General features: G+C 53.5%; 1 protein-coding gene across 2 annotated transcripts in view; it reads left to right on the top strand.

Annotated features, from left to right (window-relative positions):
• Nucleotides 1–21,678, top strand: part of RCAN1 (regulator of calcineurin 1) — an 85,352-nt gene extending 63,674 nt beyond the window's left edge. The window contains exons 1-4 of one of the 2 annotated variants that reach the window (XM_036243872.1): nt 13,275–13,400; nt 15,998–16,171; nt 17,841–18,000; nt 20,037–21,678. In XM_036243872.1, the coding sequence (XP_036099765.1) occupies nt 13,314–13,400; nt 15,998–16,171; nt 17,841–18,000; nt 20,037–20,203 (588 nt within the window). In that variant the 5' untranslated portion in view covers nt 13,275–13,313 and the 3' untranslated portion in view covers nt 20,204–21,678. Of the gene's footprint in view, nt 1–13,274; nt 13,401–15,997; nt 16,172–17,840; nt 18,001–20,036 lie in introns of those variants that run through there. The other variant, XM_036243871.1, reaches the window with a different exon arrangement.
• Nucleotides 21,679–21,916: the final 238 nt, after the last annotated feature.

Below are 21,916 nucleotides of genomic sequence, written 5' to 3'. Positions count from 1 at the left end.
AGAAAATGTAAGGAAATATCTTCTTCCCGCCCATGTAAAACCTCCCCTCTTCTCCAGGCCTTTGTCACGGGACTGTCTTTAGCTGGATTCACTGGCTGCTGGGATGGGCTCACTCAGTTACCCTCCACCGACCCCGCCCTGCACCTCCAGAACACGAGCTCTTGTTTGCAGTGACAGAGAGCACCTGTGTTACCTTGTTGCAGTCTTGTGTCCTGTCTCCCAAGCTTCTCCATTACGCTCATGTAGGGGCAGGAACTGTGTCTTAGGCACCGAAGCTTTCTACCAAGCACCTGCTCACGGCTCAGCCTGCCGTGATTTACCTGATGATGAGCTTTCGAAGGAACGCCACTCCTCACTGTTCTGTGCGTCTCCGGGGAGTCGGGGACTTAGCTGCATGTGTTCCGCAGATATCCGTGGACGGTCTTCAGTGTCCCAGGTCCATGGCCTGGTCTGCCCTTAGGGTAGTGGGGGAAACCAGTCACTTAAAATGTAATAAATGCTCAGAACTAGAGGCTCCCGGTGTTACGGGAATATGTAATAGATATTAATTTTCCCAGCCATTGAGTTCAAGAAGGCACATAGAAGATTCTTAATAAACGGTGGTTGAATGAATGAACAAAGGAGTGTTTTTGCTTGGAAGTCTGTTCTTAACCCCAAATAGCCACACAAGAATCTGCTCAATGTAGGGGCTCAGAAAATATGTGTCTCCTCTCCGGGTAGGCAGCACCCCCCACAGGAGCCCACCTGTCCAGGGCATTTGCCCTGTAGCTCCTCGCTGCCTGGAATTTCCCCCTAAGTGATGCATCCCTTTGGGGCTGAGATTTTGATCCCCCAAATTCTCTGAGTAAATACCAACTCCGCGGGAGGCCTTAGACGTTAACCAGCCGTCATCGTTAACGCTGCCATGGCAGGAAGTTCGTTAGGGAACATTCCAGTCTTGTTAGAAGGGAGACGCAGAGGGCAAGACCGTCCCTGAAAGCAACAGGCCTGGTGTCCTCCTGGGACAGCAGGAGGGATGGGGAAAGCAGGCAGGAGAGGACGGAGCAGTGACCAGTAGGAGCTCGATAGCTTTGCTCACAGAAGGCGTGGCACTGGGGGTCGTTTGCAAGGAAGGCCTGGAGGGGAGGCTTCCCAGAGAACATGAGAATTCTCCGCTGGGCGCACTCGGGGCTGCAGAACGTGCCGTGCTCGGCCAGCTCCCACGGACGGGGCAGGACACGGCCACACGGCTCTCCTGGCAGGTGGACAGCCCGACCTGCCGGGGTGGACGGCTCAGTCAACACATCTGGCCAGGTGAGCGCTCATCATACCAGATACAGGAGTTTGAGGGTGTGTTTGTATTTGAGTCTCTGCCCGCAGCCAGGAGGATTTCCTTGGAATACATTCCTGGGAATGAAACTGTGGGGTCGGTATTCAGGGTTGAGTTGACGTGGTTGGTGGTGAACGTTTGAACTGTGGAGTGTGCTGTTTATTTTACCGTTTGCCTTTGAATTCCTCGCGTGGGTAGATGAGCTAATGATTTGGAGTAGAATCGGCAGGATTTTCCTGGTGTCCACTTTACGCCGCCCCGTTTTTAAATATTGACCCCTGACTTTTTTCTTTCTCCCAAATCTTTATTGTTGGATGTAAAATGTATTACAGATGTTCCACATTTTTCCCCCATTGACCCCCTCCTCCCCACTCCCGCCCCCCCTCCCACCTTTTCCCACACTATTGTCTGTGTTCATTGGTTATGCATATAAGTTCTTTGGTTTATTTTTTCCCACCCCGCCAACCCCTTTCCCTTTGAGGTTTGTCAGTCTAGCAGTGAATTTGTGCTTCTTAATCCCTTCACCTTTTTCACCCATTCCCCCAACCCCTCTCCCAACTGGCAACCAACAAAATGTTCTTTGTATCTATGAGAATGTTTCTGTTCTACCTGTTCATTTTGTTTGTAGATTCCATTGTTGATAGATATGTATTCATTGTCATTTTGTTTGTTCATACATTTTATCTTTTTCTTCAAAAAGACCCTTCATCATTTCATATAATAACGATTTGGTAGTGATGAACTCCTTTAACTTTTTCTTGTCTGGGAAAGTTTTTATATGTCCATTGATTCTAAATGACAGCTTTGGAGGATAGAGTAATTTTGGTTGTAGGTTCTTGGTTTTCATCACTCTGAATATTTCTTGCCACTCCCTTCTGGCCTGCAAAGTTTCTTTTGAGAAATCAGCTGACAGTCTTATGGGAACTCCCTTGTAGGTAACTAGCTGCCTTTCTCTTGCTGCTTTTAAGATTCTCTCTTTGTCTTGAACCTTTTGCATTTTGATGATGATGTGTCTTGGTGTGTGCCTCTTGCGGTTCATCTTGTTTGGGACTCTCTGTGCTTCCTGGACTTGAATGTCTGTTTCCTTCACCAAGTTAGGAAAGTTTTCTACCATTATTGTTTCAAACAGGTTTTCGATTTCTTGTTCTCGCTCTTCTCCTCTGGCACCCCCAAGATGTGAATGTTGGCACGCTTGAAGTTGTCCCAGAGGCTCCTTACACTATCCTCCTTTTTTTGGATTCTTTTTTCTTTTTGCTGTTCTGATTGGGCATTTTTTGCTTCCTTATATTCCAAATCGATGGTTTGCTCCTTGGATTTACGTACTCTATTATTGAAGCTGTGTAAATTATTCTTTATTTCAGTTAATGCCTCCTTCAATTCTAACTGTGTATCCATGATTTCTAACTGGTCCTTTTTTATGCTCTTGAGGCCCTCCCTAAGTTCACTGAAGTTCTCACTAAGTTCATGGAGCATCCTTATAAGCAGTATTTTGAACTCAGTATCTGTTAGGTTGCTTATCTCCATTTCGCTTAGTTCTTTTATTGGGGTTTTCTGTTCTTTCATTTGGGACCTGTTTCTTTGTCTCCTCATTTTGGCTGCCTCCCTGTGTTTGTATTACTTAATGAGAGGTATGGGGCTCGCTGAGACCAGATGCTGCTTGTTTGAAAGAATTTAGGAAAAACCTGAAGCAGGATCCGAGACCGGCCAATCCTATGGTTAAGCAAGTGGCAACAGCTTGGGTGGGCTTGAAAGTGGGGTGGGGTGGGGCGGGGCCTCAGGGAGTCAGCAGGGCGGGGCTACCAGTGTGAGCCAGGTTGCTGGAGTCCCAGATATGGGGGCATCTGCCGCCCCAGGGAAGGGCTCGCCAAAGGAACAAAGGCCTCTTACAGCACGTTTGTCCCCGAGAAAGCCCCCTCTCCAGCCCTCGCTCCAGTGCCAAACAGCTCAGTTCTTCCCTGTATGACTCTGGTGCCCCTGGAGCCGCCTCCCCTCCAAGCTCAGAGGGAGAGAGTCCGAGAAGTCCGTGCGCGGGCCCTTTAAGGAGCTGCCTGGGGCTCCAGCCGCCTCAGCCTCCCTGAGCCTCAGTTCCCGCTGGTTTTCCAGCCAGAAGTTATGGGGATTCTCTTCCTGGCACTGGAACCCTGAGCGGGGCACCTGGTGTGGGACGGGGACCCCTCAGTCCTCAGGGAGGACCTTCCCGGCCGCGGGAGTCTCCTGATTTTTATCCGCCACACGTGGGTGTGGGCCCAGCCCGTCCCCTCCGCCCTCCTACCAGTCTGGATGTGGCTGCTGCTTTAATTCCATAGTTGTAGGACTTCCATTCAGCTTGATTTCAGGCGGTTTTGAATGGTGGTTGTTCTGTAGTTTAGTTGTAACTTTGATGTGGTTTTGGGAGGACGCGATACCGCGTTTACCTCCCTCCATCTGGACCGGAAGTCCCTGACTTGTTTGTAATGTTGGGGCTGCCAGGGCGGCTCCACGTCTATGCCACACGTGACACTGCCCCCCCCCCCCGGTTCCTCGTGGACAGTCGGCCCACGCTCTCCTCTCTGACGGTGAATGTGTGTGTCCAGGTGGGGCGGGGTCGCCTGTTCCGTGGCTGTACCTCACTGCTTTTCGAAGTGGTTGTGAATCGCTGTCAGCCTCGTGTGTCACTCGCAGACCTTTCGGTCACCAGCAGAGGGGCAAGGTGGGCAGGGACCGCGCCCGTGCCACTGGAGCTGTCCCCCGCACAAGGAAGCAGGCCGGCGGGGAGAGGGCAGAGCACGCCTTCCTGTCCTGCACGTGGCCCGGACAGGCTGAGCTGACCCAGGTTTTCAACTGGGGGCGGATACCAAACCCGCATTGCGGGGTGCTCAGTAACTGCTCACGTCTGTCCGGAGTTAAAGATGCCAGGGCTCTGTTTGCCCCTCCTTTTCCTCCTCCGTGAGCTTCTCGGCCTTCGGCCTCCTGCTGGAGGTTAGCCGGTCTCGCTGGTATCGACGGGCCTTGCCTGGTCCCAGTTCCCTGGGAGAACCACCCAGAGCCACCGGCCTCTGCCACCGCAGCGCGTCTGGCCAGGGCCGAGGGGCGTCGGCTCCCGAGACGAGTGTGTTGAGGAGGGACCGAGCTCTTCCGGCAGCGCGAAGACAGCCAGGGGAACTCACAGGGCGAACGACTCTGTCTGGGGCTGGGAGGGGCCACAGCGGGTCACCGGCCCCGTCCTGTGGGATTGGGCCCTGCCTGGACTCCAACCGAGAGGACTCCAAGGGGAACCGGGGAAGGACGAGGGAGGGCGCCGGCCGGCCTCCGTGGCAGCTGTCACTAAGTGCCCCTCGCTCCGCTCCCTGTGGCTGTCCCTCCATTTCAGCCGCGCAGGCAGTGAGTTCCGAGACGTTGGGGAGGGTGGTTAATCTCTATGTACTTGGAAAAGATCAAGGTCATAAGAAACAAGAGTTAATGGCATGTCCAGCACACGTGGAATCTAACAAACAGGGTGAAGTCTTGTGTGAACTGTGACCTCTCTCCTGGTGGGAACCGGAACGCTCTCTTCTCCCTCCTGCTCCCCAATCCGTCGGTTATCTTATTTCACTTCCTTCTTTCCAGCCTCCCTCTGTTGGAGATCTGGTATGAAGCGTTATTCTTTTTTTTTATCCTCGCAGACATGTTTCTATTTTTTTGTTTAGATAGAGCGGGAGGGAGAGAGAGAGAGAGAAACATCGATGTGAAGGGACACATCGAGTGGCTGCCACCCGCACGACCAAACAGGGCCGGGGACAAACTGCAACCGAGGTACATGCCCTTAGCGGGAACTGAACCCGGGTCTCTCTGTACCGCAGGCCGACGCTCCAACCGCTGAGCCAAACCGGCCAGGCCAGCCTCCCTCTGTTAATGATTGTCTTCGTTTCCACTGTCAGCGCTAACAGACACAGCTGCGCTCTGCTCAGATGCACGGTTAGAATCGTCCCCGTGGCATCTGCCCCCTCAGCACCGGCCTCAAGAAACCACCCGTGTTTTCCACTCAAGTCACCGAAAGTGCGCGTGATCCCAGACCAGAAGCCTCTGTGCGCGTCTCGCACTGAGCTGTGCAGGGTGTCCCGGGACCGCGCAGGCTTTTCCGTTTCTCTAAGTGTGAGAACTGCGCCGGGCTGGTCAGTGTCGTCTCTTCAATGTCGTTACCCTCCGCATTCAGGAGATTAAAGCTCATTGACTGTGAGGACGATTTTCACTTAAGCTGGTCTTTCACTTCAGTTCACTCGGATCCTCGGGCGTCCTCTGCGCGGGAGAACCAGGACTTGCCTGTGTCTGGAGGGGCTCCTGCGGGACGGCCCAGCTCTCCCACGGAGCCCTCCCCGGGCCGCAGCCGAGACCCGAAGACGCTCCTGAGCTCGGTCCTGGCCTCCTGAGCCCGCCCTGGTTGCTTCTAGACGTGCACAGCCGTGGACATCCCTCTGCAATGAGGAAGGGTGGTCAGTTTGCTCTTTCTTCCATCCGCTCGTTCTGAGGAAGTTAGAGAAGGTTGGGGATTTAATCACACTGCTAACTAGATGGAGGGTCTCCCAGTGTTTTTGATCACGCACCCCACTGGTAAAGGTTTTTGAGTACAAAGAGAAGCAGTGTGTTTGTAAATTCTATACAATTTCTGCTCTACACGGGGCACCTTGTTGAACACACTCTGAAACAGGCATCTAGAGAAGACAGGTGAACACGCGTGGAGTTGAATATGTTCTGCCCACACGTCAAGGGTTGTGGAGACTAATGCTGTGGACCCGTAAGAAAGATCACAAGCCCCCCGCCCCCTGTCGTGTCTCCTGGGTGGGGTCTCAGTGTCTGCGGTGATGGTGCCACCCTGTGCCCGGGGGTCCTGCGAGCCCTACAGCAAGGACAGAGAAAGGACACCCGGGAATGTGACGGGTGCCCACTGGGCAGGTGTGTGTCGTTACCAGTGCCATAGCCCCTCCAGTGCAGAAACCGCTCACAGATGCCCTTTGGTCAGGGACACAGAGGGCCGTGGCCCCGACGCGGGGAATACACCCCTCACCTGCCTCAGGTGGGCCTCCCAGTGCAGTCGCTGAACTTCCCATGCGTTTATCCGAACCTCCAGGCCACGGCAGCCCTGCGAGAGCCTGGGGTCACCGGGGTTCGGGGGGAGGGAGCCTCCGAGAGAAGCGGTGACTGTGATGGACTTTGAAGGAGAGTAGGGTCTGCCTAGGGTCTGCCGGCAGAGAGGAGGCGAGGGAGGAGCCAGCTGAGGCAGCCGGCAGAGCTGAGGTTGTACCTGGGGGTGCAGGCCCCTGGCTGGAGAAGGCCTCCGCCTCGCTGGACTCCTAGCCCCACCCTGCCCCGCCGCTCCGTTCTCAGCCCAGACACTGGAGCGCTTCATTAAGTCAGGTCATGCCCTGCTCTGCCCAGAACCTTCTCCCTCTGGTGGCTGCCGTCTCAGGCAGCACACCAGCCAGGCTCCTCCCAGCGCCTACAGGTCTCTGTGGCCGTGCTCCCAGCCACTCTCTCTGCGTCCTGCCTCTGCACCCACCCTGAGCCTGCTGGGCCTTCAGTGTGCCGGGCTCTCCTGCGTGGGACCTCTGTGCTTCTGTCTCCTGGGTTCCCTAAGTCCTGCTCCCTAAGTCCCCTGGTTCACCGCCCCTTCAGGTCCCATGCAGCCACATCAACTTCTCAGGGATGCCTTACCTGGCTGGTCTCTCCGCATCTCCCTTCCCCAGCGTTCCCGATCCCCTCTGCCTCATTCCCGGGACTCACCGTTATCTAAACACACTCCATGTTCGACCCATTGATCTTGTTTCCTTCTTCTTTTCTCCTCATTGAGGATGTGAGCTCCACCAGGGCAGGGGTTTTGTCTGTTTTGCTCATTTTGAACCCCCAACACCAAGAATGGTGCTTGGGTGAAAGAATGCATAGATGGATGGATGGATGGATGGATGCATGGATGCATGGATGGATGGGTTGCTGGATGGGTGGGTGGTGGATGGATGGATGCATGGATGGATGGGTGGGTGGGTGGATGGATGGATGCATGGATGGATGGATGCATGGATGGGTGGGTGGATGCATGGATGGATAGATGCATGGATGGATGGACGCATGAATGGATGGATGCATGGATGGATGGATGCATGGATGGATGGACGCATGAATGGATGGATGCATGGATGGATGGACGCATGAATGGATGGATGCATGCATTCATGGATGGATGGATGGACAGACAAATGGATGGGTGCATGGATGAATGAACAGATGAATACTAGGTAAAAGGCATCTTCAACTTCATCTTTCATGAGCTAAAGTCATGAAATTTGGGCAGTAGGAGAGGACCATGATCAAACTTGGCTTCAGGAAGTGCGATGTGGTGGGAATCACACACTATGTTGGAGAGCAGGAAGTTGGCCAGAGAGGCCAGTTAGGAAGGTGGTGTCGTTGCAGAGGGCCGCCTTAAGTGGGGTGCTGAGAGTGCACCCCTCCCCACTGACCTGCAGGGCACAGGACATCTGAGGTGCCCTGCACAGTCCCCGAGGGCCTGAGGGAGTGGAGGCAGGGGAATGAGCTGCAGTCCCAGCCGGCACCGCTGCTCTGTGGGCCTGGTTTGCGGTACAAGCGTAGCATCTGCAGTTGCAAGGCCAGGGTGAATCTTCGCTCCCCTCAGCACTGCGTGCCCCTCTGAACCTCAGTGTCTTTATCAGTGAAATGGGAATAAAAACACAGCTAACACGCGTCAACTGTGGGCTGTGTTTGGGGCACCGTGCTAGGTATTTTGCCGACGTTCAGTTGTTTAGTTCTCAACAAAACTCTGAATTTGATTTTAACCCGGTTTCCAAGTTGACAGCAGGAACACCGTCCTCAGCTCCCAGCAGCTTGCAGACGGGGAGCGAGGAGACAGCGGGAGAAAGAGTGTGTCTGTCTGCAGAGCAGCTCAGGCTGTGGGAACCACGCTCCAGGGGACGGCGGGAGCAGCCGCAGGTGCACTGTCGCAGGGGCGCCGTCCCGTGATCTCCAGGCTACGGCCCCCCGAACGAGGCTTCCTGGGGTTCCAGGTCCATGCCTGGCTCCTTCCGTCTCCGGCAGGTGTCCTTTTCCCGCCCACCGCGGCTTTTGCAGACTCCCTCGTCTTCACTCTGCCTCGGTTTGCACAACCAAGTCAAACTTTCCCGCTGTGGTCACTCGGTAGAAGTTTCACTGGGGCCACATTCTTGGCGAAGTCGCAGCCTCCTTGGGGCCGCTAGTGGGCAGGCTGAGGTCATCCTAATCATGCGTTAGGAATGCTGTCACGGCTGCGGTGGCATTCCACGTCAGCCTCAGGTTTTCCTCCCTGGAAACAGCAGCTTCGTAATGAGAATCTGCATGAATTGCCTGGGGCCGGGGCAGGCCCGCGCAGGCCGAGATGCTCGGACCACTCCCCTGGTGAGAACGGAAGAAATGCAAGACCTCTGAAGCTTTCCGTTGACGAAAGCACTTCATTTCTCCTTCAAGTCCTGTTCCACTGTTCTCAGCTTGACTGTTTCGAGTGCAGTTTTTGGGGTGCTTTTCGAGGGTTCTCACAAGACGTCGCCCTTAGCGCTGCTTCCTTCAAACCACTCACATCCGCCCAGCAAAGAGGCAAGAATTAACCTGTGTCCCCAACCACAAGGGGTGGACAAGGAGGAAAGCCACCTTTTCTTTTTCTTTATTGATTTTAGAGAGAGAGGAAGGGAGAGGGAGAGAGAGACAGAAACATCGAGGAGAGAGAACATCGACGGGCCGCCTCCTGCATGCCCCCCACTGGGGATCGGGCCACAACCTGGGCATGTGCCCTGACCGGGAATGGAACCAGCGACCTCTTGGTGCAGGGTCGATGCTGGCAGGGCAAAGCCACCTGTTTTATTTTCATTTTTTTCTTAGCAACATAAGTTGCTAAGAAATAATTTACATAAAATAAATTTCTTAAATGTGAAGTGTACAGTTCGTGTTCACAGGTGTGTACTGGGAAATCCTCAGTACAATCAAGATGGTTTTCATCATCCCCAAGAGATTTTTACTGTTGGTTTACAGCTCTTGCCCCCCACCCCCACCCCTGGCTTCAGGCACTTACTCATTTCTTTCTGTCCCTATAGGTCAGTTTGGACTTTTTTGTTTATTACTATTTTTATATAAGTTTTAGGTATACAACATTATAATTTGACAACTATGTTTACGACAAAGTGATCACCCCCAGAGGTCTAATTACGATCCCTCACCATACAGTTGACCCCTTCACCCCTTTCTCCCACCCCCAACCCCATTCTCATCAGGTAATCACCGATCTGTTCTCTGTACCTGCAAATTTGGTTTTATTTTGTTTGTTCGTTTTAGATTCCACATATGAGTGAAATCATAAGGGGTTTGTCTCTTTCCTTCTGCTTTGGTTCACTTAGTATTCAAGGCTCATGGCCGATCTGTCCACGTTATCACCCATGGCAAGATTCCATTTTTTTTTTAATGATTGAGTAGTATTCCATTGTATATATGTACCATGTCTTCTTTATCCACTCATCCATCGCTGGACGTAGGTTGTTTCCATATCTTGGCTGCTGTGAATAGTGTCGCAAAAAACATAGGAGCTCACACAGGACTTCAAATGCGTGTTTTTGTGTTCTCCGGGTTAACACTCAGAAGTGGGATCGCTGGGTCACATGGTAGCTGTGTTCTTCATTTTTAAAGGAACCTCCATTCTGTTGTCCATGGTGGCTGCACCAACTTACCTTCCCGTAGGAAAGGGTTCCCTTTCCTCCACACCCTCTCCAACACCTGCTATTTCTTGTCTTATTTATCATAGTCCTTTGAGCAGCTGTGAGGTGGCATCTCATTGTGGTTTTGATTTGCATTTCCCTAATAATTAGTAATTTTGAACACCTGTTCCTGCAGTGTTGGCCAGCTATATGTCTTTGGGAAAATGTCTATTCAGAGTCTCTGTCCAGTTTTTAATCAGGTTTTTTGCTCCTCTGCTGTCGAGTTGTGTGAGCTCTCTCTGTTTGGGACATTAACCCCTGACTGGACGTTTGTCTCCCGTCTAGTCGGCTGCCATTTCACTATGATGCTGGTTTCCTTCGCTGTGCAGAAGCTTTTTAGTTTGATGTAGTCCCACTTCTTTATTTTGAAAGTCAATTTTTTAAATACTTGCTTTTGGATCCATTTGTATTCTTAGTGGGGAAAACCACTATTTACAAAATAAACTCCTTTGCATAGGATGCCCAGAAATCCAAGTCCACGTGTGACAGACACGCAGTCAGAGACGGGCGTCCCTGCAGAAGCTGTCAGGTCAGGAGGCCAAAGGACATGGAGGGGAGATTAAAGCAGTGTGAGCTCAGGGTACAGGGCGAGTGTCTGTGCCCTTGGCCACCGGGTTGTAGCACCACGAGGGAGCCACGCCGCTCGGCCGGACACACCGAGCGCGCGAACCTGCTCTGCGCCTGCCCGGCTGTGGCCCAGGAGGCCTGTGCCAGCCCCCGGTGCCCTCTCTCCCAGTGCAGGGTCCCGGTGTAATTTGGGCCTGGTGATTTTTGCCAAATAGCATCCTCTGCAGCCTCCCTACAGGTGACCATCGCCTCGAGTGCTCCCATTTTTATATCAGAATATAGTTGAGCCCTTTCCCTGATATAAAAATGGGAGCACTCAGGGGCACTGAATCTGATTCAGAGGGAGCTTAAAATCAGTTCAAAGGCAGGCAGAGGACGACACTTGCAATTTTTTTTCTTTATTGATTTTAGATAGACAGGAAGGGAGAGAGAGGACAACAGAAACATCGATGACAGAGAACATCGATTGGCTGCCTCCTGCACGCCCCCCACTGGGGATCGGGCCCACAACCTGGGCATGTGCCCTGACCGGGAATCGAACCAGCGACCTCTTGGTGCAGGGTCGACGCTCAGCCACTGAGCCACAGCGGCCAGGCTGACACGTTTTGTTAAACTTTGGGGCAGCCCAGTGAACATCAGTCATGTATCATGTGTTTCTCTGAGCAGAGACAGTTGAACAACCTCCGGATACCTCACTATTCTTTCTTTCTTTCCACGCAGCCAACGCTGCAAGTGTGGGTGAGCCCAGCACCCTTGTCTCAGGTGAACAGAAATGCCCCAGGTCTGCCCCACAACTGAACTTCCTGTCATGGCGGTTTATAAAGAAGACAGCGAAACTAGCCCCTTCTCCCTCCTCTGATCCTTTCGACTGTTTGCCAGAGGAGGCTCCAGGAAGGGGACGGAGGACACTTGGGGAAGGTCCAGCCCCTCTGCAGGAGTGGAGGGCAGTTCCGTGTCCAGCCTCTTCCTCCTGTCCCCTCAGGCTCCCCCAACACCTACCACACCCACACCACCCGCAACACCACCCAAGTCCGTGCGCCTCCAGGACACGCCATGAGTCGGCACAATCCAAGCACCGTCCACTGTGCCCGTTTCCCCGTGGTGTTTGATGCGTACTGTACCGTTCACGGTGTTCCAAACTTTTTTTAGAATATATGCATTTAGGTATTTTCGGGTTGGGAGTTTGGGTAATTTGGCAAAGCAAACACCATACCTGGTTTCTTCCATAACTCCAGTTGGCAGGGAGCACCAAGCCTTGAAGTTCAACAAGGCTCCTTCATCCGAGACTCCCCTTCCCTCCTTTGGAGGAGCTCATGTTCCGGCTTGTGTTTTCCGGTTGCATGTATTCTTTTTATTATTGGCTGACGTTAATGATTCTTTGAAGTTAATCTTTAAATGTGAATGGTAGGGTTGCTTTAACTTTTGGAAGCTTCAATGGTGTCTCTGTGTGGCTCTAGACTAGAGAATGCTTTTGAGAGATAATGAATTTGAGGAGAGAGGGGAGGACCCAGGACCCAGGCTAACATAAGGACCTAAACCACCCATGTGGCTAGAAGTTCAAGCCATCTCGACACTGACCTGCAGACAGGCAGTCGGACCAGCTCTTCAACTGGAGTGGACATTCTTCCTGCTGTTTCATCCTTCCCTATGAAAACAAGCAAACGAAAACCTTTTAGCCCTGGCTGGTTTGGCTCAGCGGTTGGAGCGTCTGCCTGCGGACCAGAAAGTCCCGGCTTCGGTTCCCGCTAGGGGCACGTACCAAAAAAAAAAACCTTTTAGTCTGTGATCCTCAAAGCAGGATGACCTCTTAATGTTTCTTTTCCCAACTTCAGACACTAGATTCTCGAAAATGTTTTTGTAGCTTTCTCTGAACTCATTCGCTGTTAGAAAAGGATCAAAGTGTTGCAGACTCCTAGTTCTCAAATTACAACAGAGACGTTTTCCAGGGAAAACCCTGCCATTGCACAAGGATCCCCTTCCCTTGTAGCCACCGTGGGATCCAAGTGGGAATTAGGACATTCACCCAATAAAGTTCAATTGGAAAAAAGAAAAAAAAAATCTGTATTTCAAAACGAATTCCACTTAAACAAGAAAAAAGCAAAACAAAAAACAGTGTTCATTGACCAAGACAGATTTCAGATGTTCCCTCTAATACCCCAATTTGAAACTTTGATGGGTTTTTTTCAGGAAGTGACAGGAATCACACAACCGGCCAAGGCTGGTTTCAGGTTTCCCAGAGCCTGGAAAAGTCCCCGGAGGCTAATTACAGTTCGCTTCGGCCCTTCCTCCTTTTCTTGGGTAACATTTTCCATGCCGAGGAGGGCGTCCCGTTCAGCCTGGGCCGGAGCGAGCTGAGCGCTGAATGGAGTGACTCGCAGTGGAAATTATGCCGCCGGGCCGGCCGCGGAGCAGCTGCGCGCACGGGCGGTTTCCATCCTCCCGGCCCGGCTCATTAGCATAGGGAAGATGACTCAGCTGTTGACGTCACCTCTTTCCAGCAGGAGCTCACACTGTGTCCCTGTCTGCCTCCAGCTCGCGGCCTTGACTCAGGAATTCGCTGTCCAAACAGGATGCCCCGCTCGCTCCCGGGGGCTGGACCGGCTGCCTTATAAGCGGGGCTCCGCGCGCAGCCCCAGCCTCTCGCAGAGGGACCTCCCTGGCTGGGGCGGCGACTCCCGCGCTCGCTGGGAGCAGGCAAGATGCATTTTAGAAACTTTAACTACAGCTTTAGCTCCTTGGTTGCCTGTGTGGCAAACAGTGAGATCTTCAGCGAAAGTGAAACCAGGGTAAGGCTTCTCCTCCACTGATTTTTTTGCGAGTGTTCAAAGCATTACGTTGATTGGGACTGCTAACTGAGATAGTGGGGCTCGGGTCTGTGGCTCTCTTGTGGGTCTGGGGTTTTTGAAATAAATCCAAGATACTTTGAGCCTTAAATACCCCGAGCTGTCGCCTGAGGGAAAGGCTGTGAAGGGATTTTTAAAGCTCTCAGTTTTGAACCCGCCCAGGTCCCTTGACCAGCTGGGGCCGACTCCAGGCACTGTGTTTTCCACTGGGGTGAAGACTTTCAGCGGTTCTCACCCTGGGGGTCGCAACCCCTTTGGGGGTCGAACAACCCTTTTACAGGGGTCGCCTAAGACATAACAGTAGCAAAGTTACAGTTATGAAGTAGCAATGAAAATAATTTTATGGTTGGGGGTCACCCCAACGTGAGGACCTGCATTAAAGGGTCACGGCATCAGGAAGGCTGAGAACCACTGCAGAAGAGGTGTCTCAGTGAACAGAATGTTTCACTTTGGCATCTAGAGTTCGGGATAAATTGATTTTATCTTAGGAAATAAATGCTGTCAAGGTATTTGTGCGTTTGTAGTAATTCCAGGTTTGTCTAGCTTGAGAAAACGCAGCCACAACAGAGAATAAAACTGGAAAAATAACTTAAGTGTGGGGTGAGTGTCCCTCCTGGGAAGCAGCTCTCGATGTTGGTGATTAATAGTTGGTCATTTGCATTGCTACAGCGTTCTTCTTCATCTGATTAATATGTAAGGTTTTCCGTCAGTACCTACCCAGCTGCGTCATTGATCTTTATCAGTATTGTACATGAGTGAATTGTGTAGGTTCTGTTTGGGGGTGGTGTTCGTGTTACGTCCTTTATACTTGAAGCCATATGGGGATGTGTGAAGGTTACTTTATTTTTTTTAAATCAAATTAAACTCCATAATGTGAACTGTGCTTGCCAGGGCTGCCGTATTTGAACGAGGTATTACAGCAGATTCTGTGCGTAAAAGTCCAACGTGTGTTTACTGTTAGCCTCCTGTGAGTGAGGCTGCTGCTCTATTTGGTGAGGCAGGGATGCCGTCCAGCAGCCGCAGTGACTGGACGCGAGTTATGAGAACAGATAAGAGTGTTTATGAGAGGGCTCCGACAGCAGCAGGGACGAAACCGATTGCGCGCATTCCCCGTGTTCTGGTCCTGAGCCCGGACGTGACTCTAAAAATATCCGTCAAAGTCATCTCTCCTGAATTATGAATCATAACTTCACAATTGAGCAGTTAGTCACAATGCCTATTAACGAGGGCTTGCGAAACCAAATCCATGCCGACACCCGGTGCCCGGAACTTGCCCGGCCTGAGAGACGGGGCGCGAGAAGCCCAGGGCGACTTTCTCAGTCTCTGCCTCTGCAACAGCCTCATGGGAAAGTCACAGGTTTTCAAAAACTCAAGAAAAGCCAGGGGATTTGAAGAGTGAAAGTTTGAGTTGTTCCACTCCCCCTTAAACCTGCCCGGTAGAGTTCCCCGGGCGGCTGGCACCCCCCCACCCGCAGCCCTGCCCTGCGGAGCAGACAAGCCCCGGAGGCCCGTTCCTTCCCCGCTTCCCAGCTCCAAATACTCAAGCTGAAGATGCTCTTCTCTCCCCTCTGCAGAAACACTGCCTTCCAGGCTGCTGTGGGGCTGCCTCCTCCGGGCATCACTCACCCTTGCGGAAGGCGCGCTGCCCCCCACCCTGTCAGCCAAAACACACAAAGCTTTCCTATTCATCGACTCCCCCTCTGGCTGGAATCCTGCCCTGGACGGTCAGGCCCCACCCCCAACAACAGCCCTACTGATAACTCCCACCCAGGGGGCTCGCTCAGAGCCTGTCCAGGGGGCTGATGAGCTCTGTCCTGAACCTCAACATGTAGTCACTGAACTTGGCAAGTCAGTTCTGGGAGCTCATTCGGTTTCACCCTTCCCGTGAGCCCTGCAGCACTGCCGCTGCCCAGGCAGATCGGAGCCGGCACGCAGCCCACTCGCTTTAGACCAGGATTGTTTCTGAGAGTTAAAGAGCAACAGGTTGGGTGAGAAAACAATAGTGGGAGCATTTTTAACCCCAGTCCTTTACATTAGAAAGTGCAAGGCTTCTTATTAACGTCATTGTTTTCCAATTCAACAAAGACGGTTTTCTCCGATGAGCAGCATGCTTCTAAGCCCTGAAGGAACATTTGATGGACTTGAACGAGTCCCTAAGCTGAGTGGGAATGGAGTTCACCAGGCTGGGGAAGGTCACTGCTCTTAGGAACCACCCCTCAGGCTGAGGGGTGACAGGTGACCAGAGGGTATCTCTTTGCAAATGCTCATTCTACGTTAAAAAGAATGTTTCTGTGACCAAAAGAAGTGGTTTAAGTGTGAGCCACTGTCCACCGGTGAAGTGGATGTAGTGAGTCATCCATTCTTCCTTTCTTATAAAATCCTCTGTTAGAGGGAAAGGGGCAGAAACTCGGTCTTCTCCGAGAAGCGAGGGGCTCTGGAGATGTTGAAGGATCCGCTGTCCCCATAAGAAATGCCACCAAGCCATCTACTCAAGGATCCTGTGGAGGTAAATTTTAACTCCTTTCATTTTTGTCTTCCAGGCCAAGTTTGAATCTCTCTTTAGGACATATGACAAGGACATCACCTTCCAGTACTTCAAGAGCTTCAAACGGGTGAGAATAAACTTCAGCAGCCCCCTGTCTGCGGCAGACGCCAGGCTGCAGCTGCACAAGACCCAGTTTCTCGGGAAGGAGATGAAGCTGTACTTTGCTCAGGTGAGTGCAGGTCACCGCTACCCTTGCTCCTCCCTTCCCCCTCCCGCCCTGTTGGAAAAGGAGCTCCCTGCCGTGATAACCTACCCTGATTTCAAACTCCAGGAATTCATCCCGAGAAAGGCCAGTTCATCCTCTAGATGTGCCACGTCTCCCCTGTTTTCAGAAAACACCGGGAGTGTTTTAAAGGGTTGGGTAGGGCACGGCTGGAGAAAGGTTGGAGCCTGCAGGGGGTGGGCGTGGCCACTGGGCCCCCAGGGTTTGTGCAGTGGGTGTCGGTGAATCTGCTCCAGGGCCCAGACGCGGCAGACCAGCGTGGCTCTGGGCAGGTGCTCCCTCCGCGAATTGTGGTCTGAAGCTGGGCGCGCACCTCGGCACAGGCAGCCAGTGCAGAGCTGGGTTTGCCCTTCCTCCTGCCAACCCCCCTTCCAGGGCCCGCCCCGCGAGTTCCACGTGAAGGTGTAACGGGGCCTAATGGGCTGGTGGGGCGGGGAAGGAGCTTTCCGGGTGCTGCTCCCTGGTAAAGGGAGCCCCATGGGGCTCTGCGTTCACCAGTCTGGGAGCAGCCCCCCTCTAGGGAAGTTTCCTGACAGCAGAAGAGGCGAACTCGCTGGAACGCCCGTCCCTGCCCCCTAGTGGTGTGTACGGGGCGCAGGTTTTGACTCAGGGTGCTTAGTTGTGAACAATAGCTCCTTTCAGCGTTTGGTGGGGTTCGTATAAAAACTGCTTAGCCCTCCCCGACCTTTTCTGATTATTCAAGTAAATGCATTGTGCAAATTGGGGGGCGGGGGGGCATGGGGACACAGAAAACCCAAACTGGTGAGATTTTGATTAGGATCTTTCTGGTCAGCCCTCTAATCACTGGTAGAACTTATTAACCTCAAACTGGGATCGTAGGTTATTTTTCCTTGTTGTTATTATTTTATCTCCTTCCTCACTTTTGGCATCTGATTCAGAGCCCAGAGGAGGGGTTTCGCTGGGTGGGCGGGGTCCTGGGACCAGCATCAGCCTGGAGCCGCCTCCGCCTCCGAAACCGGTTCTGCCTCCTGTGGGGAGAGCTGGGAGGAGGGGGTTCTGGATTCATCCTGACCCGGTTCTGCCTCCCGTAGGGGAAGCTGGGAGGAGGGGGTTCTGGATTCATCCTGACCCGGTTCTGCCTCCCGTAGGGGGAGCTGGGAGGAGGGGGTTCTGGATTCATCCTGACCCGGTTCTGCCTCCCGTAGGGGGAGCTGGGAGGAGGGGGTTCTGGATTCATCCTGACCCGGTTCTGCCTACCGTGGGGAGAGCTGGGAGGAGGGGGTTCTGGATTCATCCTGACCCGGTTCTGCCTCCCGTAGGGGGAGCTGGGAGGAAGGGGTTCTGGATTCATCCTGACCCGGTTCTGCCTCCCGTAGAGGGAGCTGGGAGGAGGGGGTTCTGGATTCATCCTGACCCTGACGACAGCGGCTTTAGTTTTTCCACTGACACAAAGGCCGCCTCTGTTCATTTTCCGTCCGTTTCGGTGGAGCTTGAGTACCGTGAGTCCCGGCCCTGGGCGGGCTCCAGTCACGGTCACCCCGGAGCCAGCGCTGACACCCTGAGACCGTGCGCCGCCCTGCCACGCAGCCCCTCACTCCCGCGTTCTCGGGTGTCCTTCCGCGCTGCCGCATCTGCCCGTCTTCCTTCCCCCCAGACTCTCCACATCGGGAGCTCCCACCTGGCCCCGCCGAACCCCGACAAGCAGTTCCTGATCTCCCCTCCCGCCTCGCCGCCCGTGGGCTGGAAGCAAGTGGAAGACGCCACCCCGGTCATCAACTACGATCTGTTATACGCCATCTCCAAGCTCGGGCCAGGTGAGCGGCCCTCGGGCGGGGCGGGCTGACCCCCTGTCCTCCCACCCGTGGGCTTGACGCGGTGTGGACCGGCTCCGTCTGCATCTTCCGTTCGGCGGAACCGTGCGGGAGGCTGCGGGCCTGCCTCTGGCTTCATTCCTGGACCGACCCCGGACCGACACCGACCCCTCCTGGCCTGCATCACGTGACTCCACCCCCTCGCCCACTGAGCACGGTCTGGGTGGGCTGCTGAAGACCCAGGTCCTGTCGCTCCTGGTGGGGATGAGAGTTGGCCTATGGAAGGGAACAGACACACACACACACACCTTTAGAAATGTTCAGAGAAGGCAGTTCTGTCCATTGATCGATTCGCACAGCCCTTTTCGGTGTGGGAGGGATGCAGCGAAAAGAGCCCCTCCCCCAGGCTGCGCCCACGGAGCCCACCCGAGACAGCGGAGGCCCCAGCCCTCCGCGGGAACCGCTGTGGGCACTGGGGACACCGGCGCCCGCCCCGGCTCCCCCTCCGAAACGGGTGTCGATCCCCCGTGCACTTGTGAGCGGTATGTGAGCTCATCCAGTAAAAGGCAACTCCAGCCCTGGCCAGTTTGGCTCAGGGTTAGAGCTTCAGCCTGGGGACCAATGAGTCCTGGGTTCGATTCCAGCCAAGGGCACGTTTCTTGGTTGAGTTTTGTCCCCGGCCCTGGTCGGGGTCGTACTAGAGGCAAGAAGTCGATGTGTCTCTCTCACATCTATGTTTCTCCCTCTTTCCCTGTCTCTGTCTTTCTCTTTACCTGAAGATAAATAGAAAAATATCCTCGTGTGAGGATTAAAAAAAAAAAAAAAGCAACTCCAGTAGTGCCTGGCCCATAGACAGCACTCAGTTCATGTTTTGGGGGAACAATAAAATGTTAGTGGTTCCTGGCCTGTCAGATAGCGGTTCCGGTGAGGAAGCAGGTGTGAGGGGGTTTTGGGGGGAAGAGGTGTGAGCCCCCCTCCTGCCTGATCCATGCCGCAAATGGACATGCTGAGACCATGAGCTCCTTGTTTCCCCTCAACCAGCGATCGGATGTCCCTTTGGGTGGAGGGTTTTAATTTCTTGAACCATCAGCAGTTTCATATTGGAAAGATTACATTTCTGAAAACATCGCCCAGACTAGAGTCTCCTTTGTGGTGGAAAAGCACAGATCACGTTACTGCTGATCGCGCGCGAAGGTCAAGGTGGACGTGGCCCGTCTGAGGCGTGTGCTCCTCCTGGCAGCCCCTGGCCAAGGCGGTCAGCAGAGCCGAGGGCTGGAGTCCCCGGGGCTAGAGCAGGAGGAGTCGGGGTCTCTGCGGGGAGCAGTGTCAGACTGCTGACGACAATTCCTCACACTCTTTTTTTTTTTTGCGGTACGTGCCCCTAGCGGGAACTGAACCCGGGACTCTGTGGTCCGCAGGCCCACGCTCGACCGCTGAGCCAAACTGGCCAGGGCCATTCCTCACACTCTAGAATCCACCACTGCTTTGCAGAAGGCTTATTTGAGAAGCTTTTTAAGAAAATAGGTATCATAGAATCAGTTTGACCTTCACTCACTTAACAATGAGCTTGACTAGGGTGTTTGATGTCTCGGCTGTGCTTCGCAGCCTAGGAAACGGCAGAGGTTGTGCAGATACGGCCCCACACCCGCCTCCCTGGGTTGTGAGTGACGGGTAGGTTGCTAGGATTCGCCACGAGCATCCTGGCCAAGGTCCCGAGTGATCTGTCTGACCCTCCGCCGTGACTCTCCCCTGACAGATGACACTCTTGCACCTTTCAATCGCAGTTACAGTCACATCCAGTCGCACCTGTGCGATAGAGACAAGGCATCCATCTTTTTTATGAGTAGAAGCACCTTCCCTGGCCACAAGCAGAGGAGGAGGAGACATGCTGGTCCAGAGCGTGCCTGGCTGGTCCCTCAGTTCCCACTGAGAGTGCCCGGACGCTTGGCAGTCAGGCCCCAGGTGCCTTTCCATGTGCCCCGGCTTTGTGGCTCCTTTGCTGCTGCCCCAGTTACCCTGAGGCTCATCTCTTTCTCTAGGGGAGAAGTATGAACTGCACGCAGCGACCGACACCACTCCCAGCGTGGTGGTCCACGTGTGTGAGAGTGACCAGGAGAACGAGGACGAGATGGAAAGAATGAAGAGACCCAAACCCAAGATCATCCAGACCAGAAGGCCGGAGTACACACCTATCCACTTAAGCTGAACCGGCCCCCGGACGAAGAATTCCAACTCATATTCACGGGAAGGAATGTTTTACTGTGAACGTGGCCGGTCACGACTTGGCAGCCGTGATCACGGTGGTGGAGGTGCCAGTTCACGTTGCTCAGAAGAGGGTCCAGGCTTTGCGTCCTGGTTCTGATCCTGCACATCACTGTCCGTGGTCCCGGGAATGTCCTGGGCCCATCACTGCGTCTGGAGTGATCGCACAAGGACACTCGAGAAAACCCGATAATGATAGTGTTTGTACTTGTTCTTTTCCGGTGGGTTCTGTGTTTGCCAAGGGCAGGCTGGTCAGTGGGTCCGGGACCCGGGTCCATTCCCACGCAGCCCTCCAGGGGGACCCTCTCCTGGTGGGAGAGGCACCTCGTGACCACGAAGTGTCTGAGGCAGGAAGGTGGTGAGAACCACAGTGCAGTGTGCAAACCAGGGCTCCCCCGCCCCTCCCCGCGGCCGTGCATGTGTATTCCCGAGCTCCAGAACTAACCTCTGTCCGTAGAGCTCCACCCTCGTGTTCTGCATGTTTTGGGACGATAGGAGAGCATTTGGAAGCTGGCGCCTTTCTAGATCCTCGACTCCTCACACAGCACTGTGTGGCCGTGCCCGGAGCCCGCCCGTGGGCACCGCCTGGCGCGCGTGGAGCCTGCGTGGACTGAAGCCCATCGGCCGCCCCTCCGTGGGGGTTCGCTTCCGAAATCAGAGAACAGCAGTTTCACTGCCAACTTCGAGGGGGTGAGGCATGTCAGCTGAGGGGTCCGGGCCGCACAGCGGTCTCATCTGTTTCTTTCACATGGTGGTTTATCATGAGTCACAGCCAAAACCGTTGGGAATTATTGGTTAGGACAGTTGATTTGTTTTTTCTTTACTCTGCTAAAACATGGAGATGAACTTGTAAATAAAGCTGATGGTGTATTATCCATACCTGTTGTGCTCTCGGGTGAAAACACGTGGCCTGGAAGAACAGTGAGCTGTAGTAACCGCCTGGACTCGTGTGTCATAGAAAACACCATTACGGTGTTTGACGGGACTTGAATTCAAAGCATGTGAGTGGACGGGGGGTGTGCGGTGACGTGAGGGACACAGTGCCTTCCCCACTCATTCCCGATGGAACTGGTACACTCAGTCAACGTCTGTGACTTTTTCCTCGTTGTCATGTGTATGTCTGGTAAACAGGTATTAACTTTTGGCCTTAAAATACCATAACAAAGTTTGTCCTTTTGAAATACCTAATGCCAAGTAACAGTGCATGCTTTGGAAGCTGGGAAGGTGCTTCTCCTTAAGGAGTGAATAGGTTCGGTTGTTCCTATCAAGAAATGAATGTTCTCAAAACCCTGTTTACAGTACTTGGGGGTGGGGGCAGGTGCAGGAGAGACCGTCGCCTAGATCCAAGTGTTCCTGGTCAAGTGCTTTTAAACTGGAGAGGCCAACCTCAGACTATTTTTTAACCGCATTCTATAATAAACCAACACAACATGCCCTTATGGAAAAGTGACCTGTTTGTCCCTTTCTTTCTAACGATCAGTCTGTGAACCCTTAGATGCCCTCCGTCTTGGGAGGACACATTCCTTCACCAGTTTGCGGTTAGAAACTGCTGCTTCTCAGCTGTGGTTCCCGGAGGGTCAACCACACTGACTTATGTCACTCAGTAAAGGGGACAACGGAGGAAACTCAGATCGAAGTCTGTTTCTCTTGTCCAGCA

Source organism: Molossus molossus, unplaced genomic scaffold (genome assembly GCF_014108415.1).
Source record: "Molossus molossus isolate mMolMol1 unplaced genomic scaffold, mMolMol1.p scaffold_m16_p_5, whole genome shotgun sequence".
NCBI classification, from domain to species: domain Eukaryota; kingdom Metazoa; phylum Chordata; class Mammalia; order Chiroptera; family Molossidae; genus Molossus; species Molossus molossus.
Note: the sequence above shows the minus strand (reverse complement) of the source record. Positions and strands in the feature narration are given on the sequence as shown.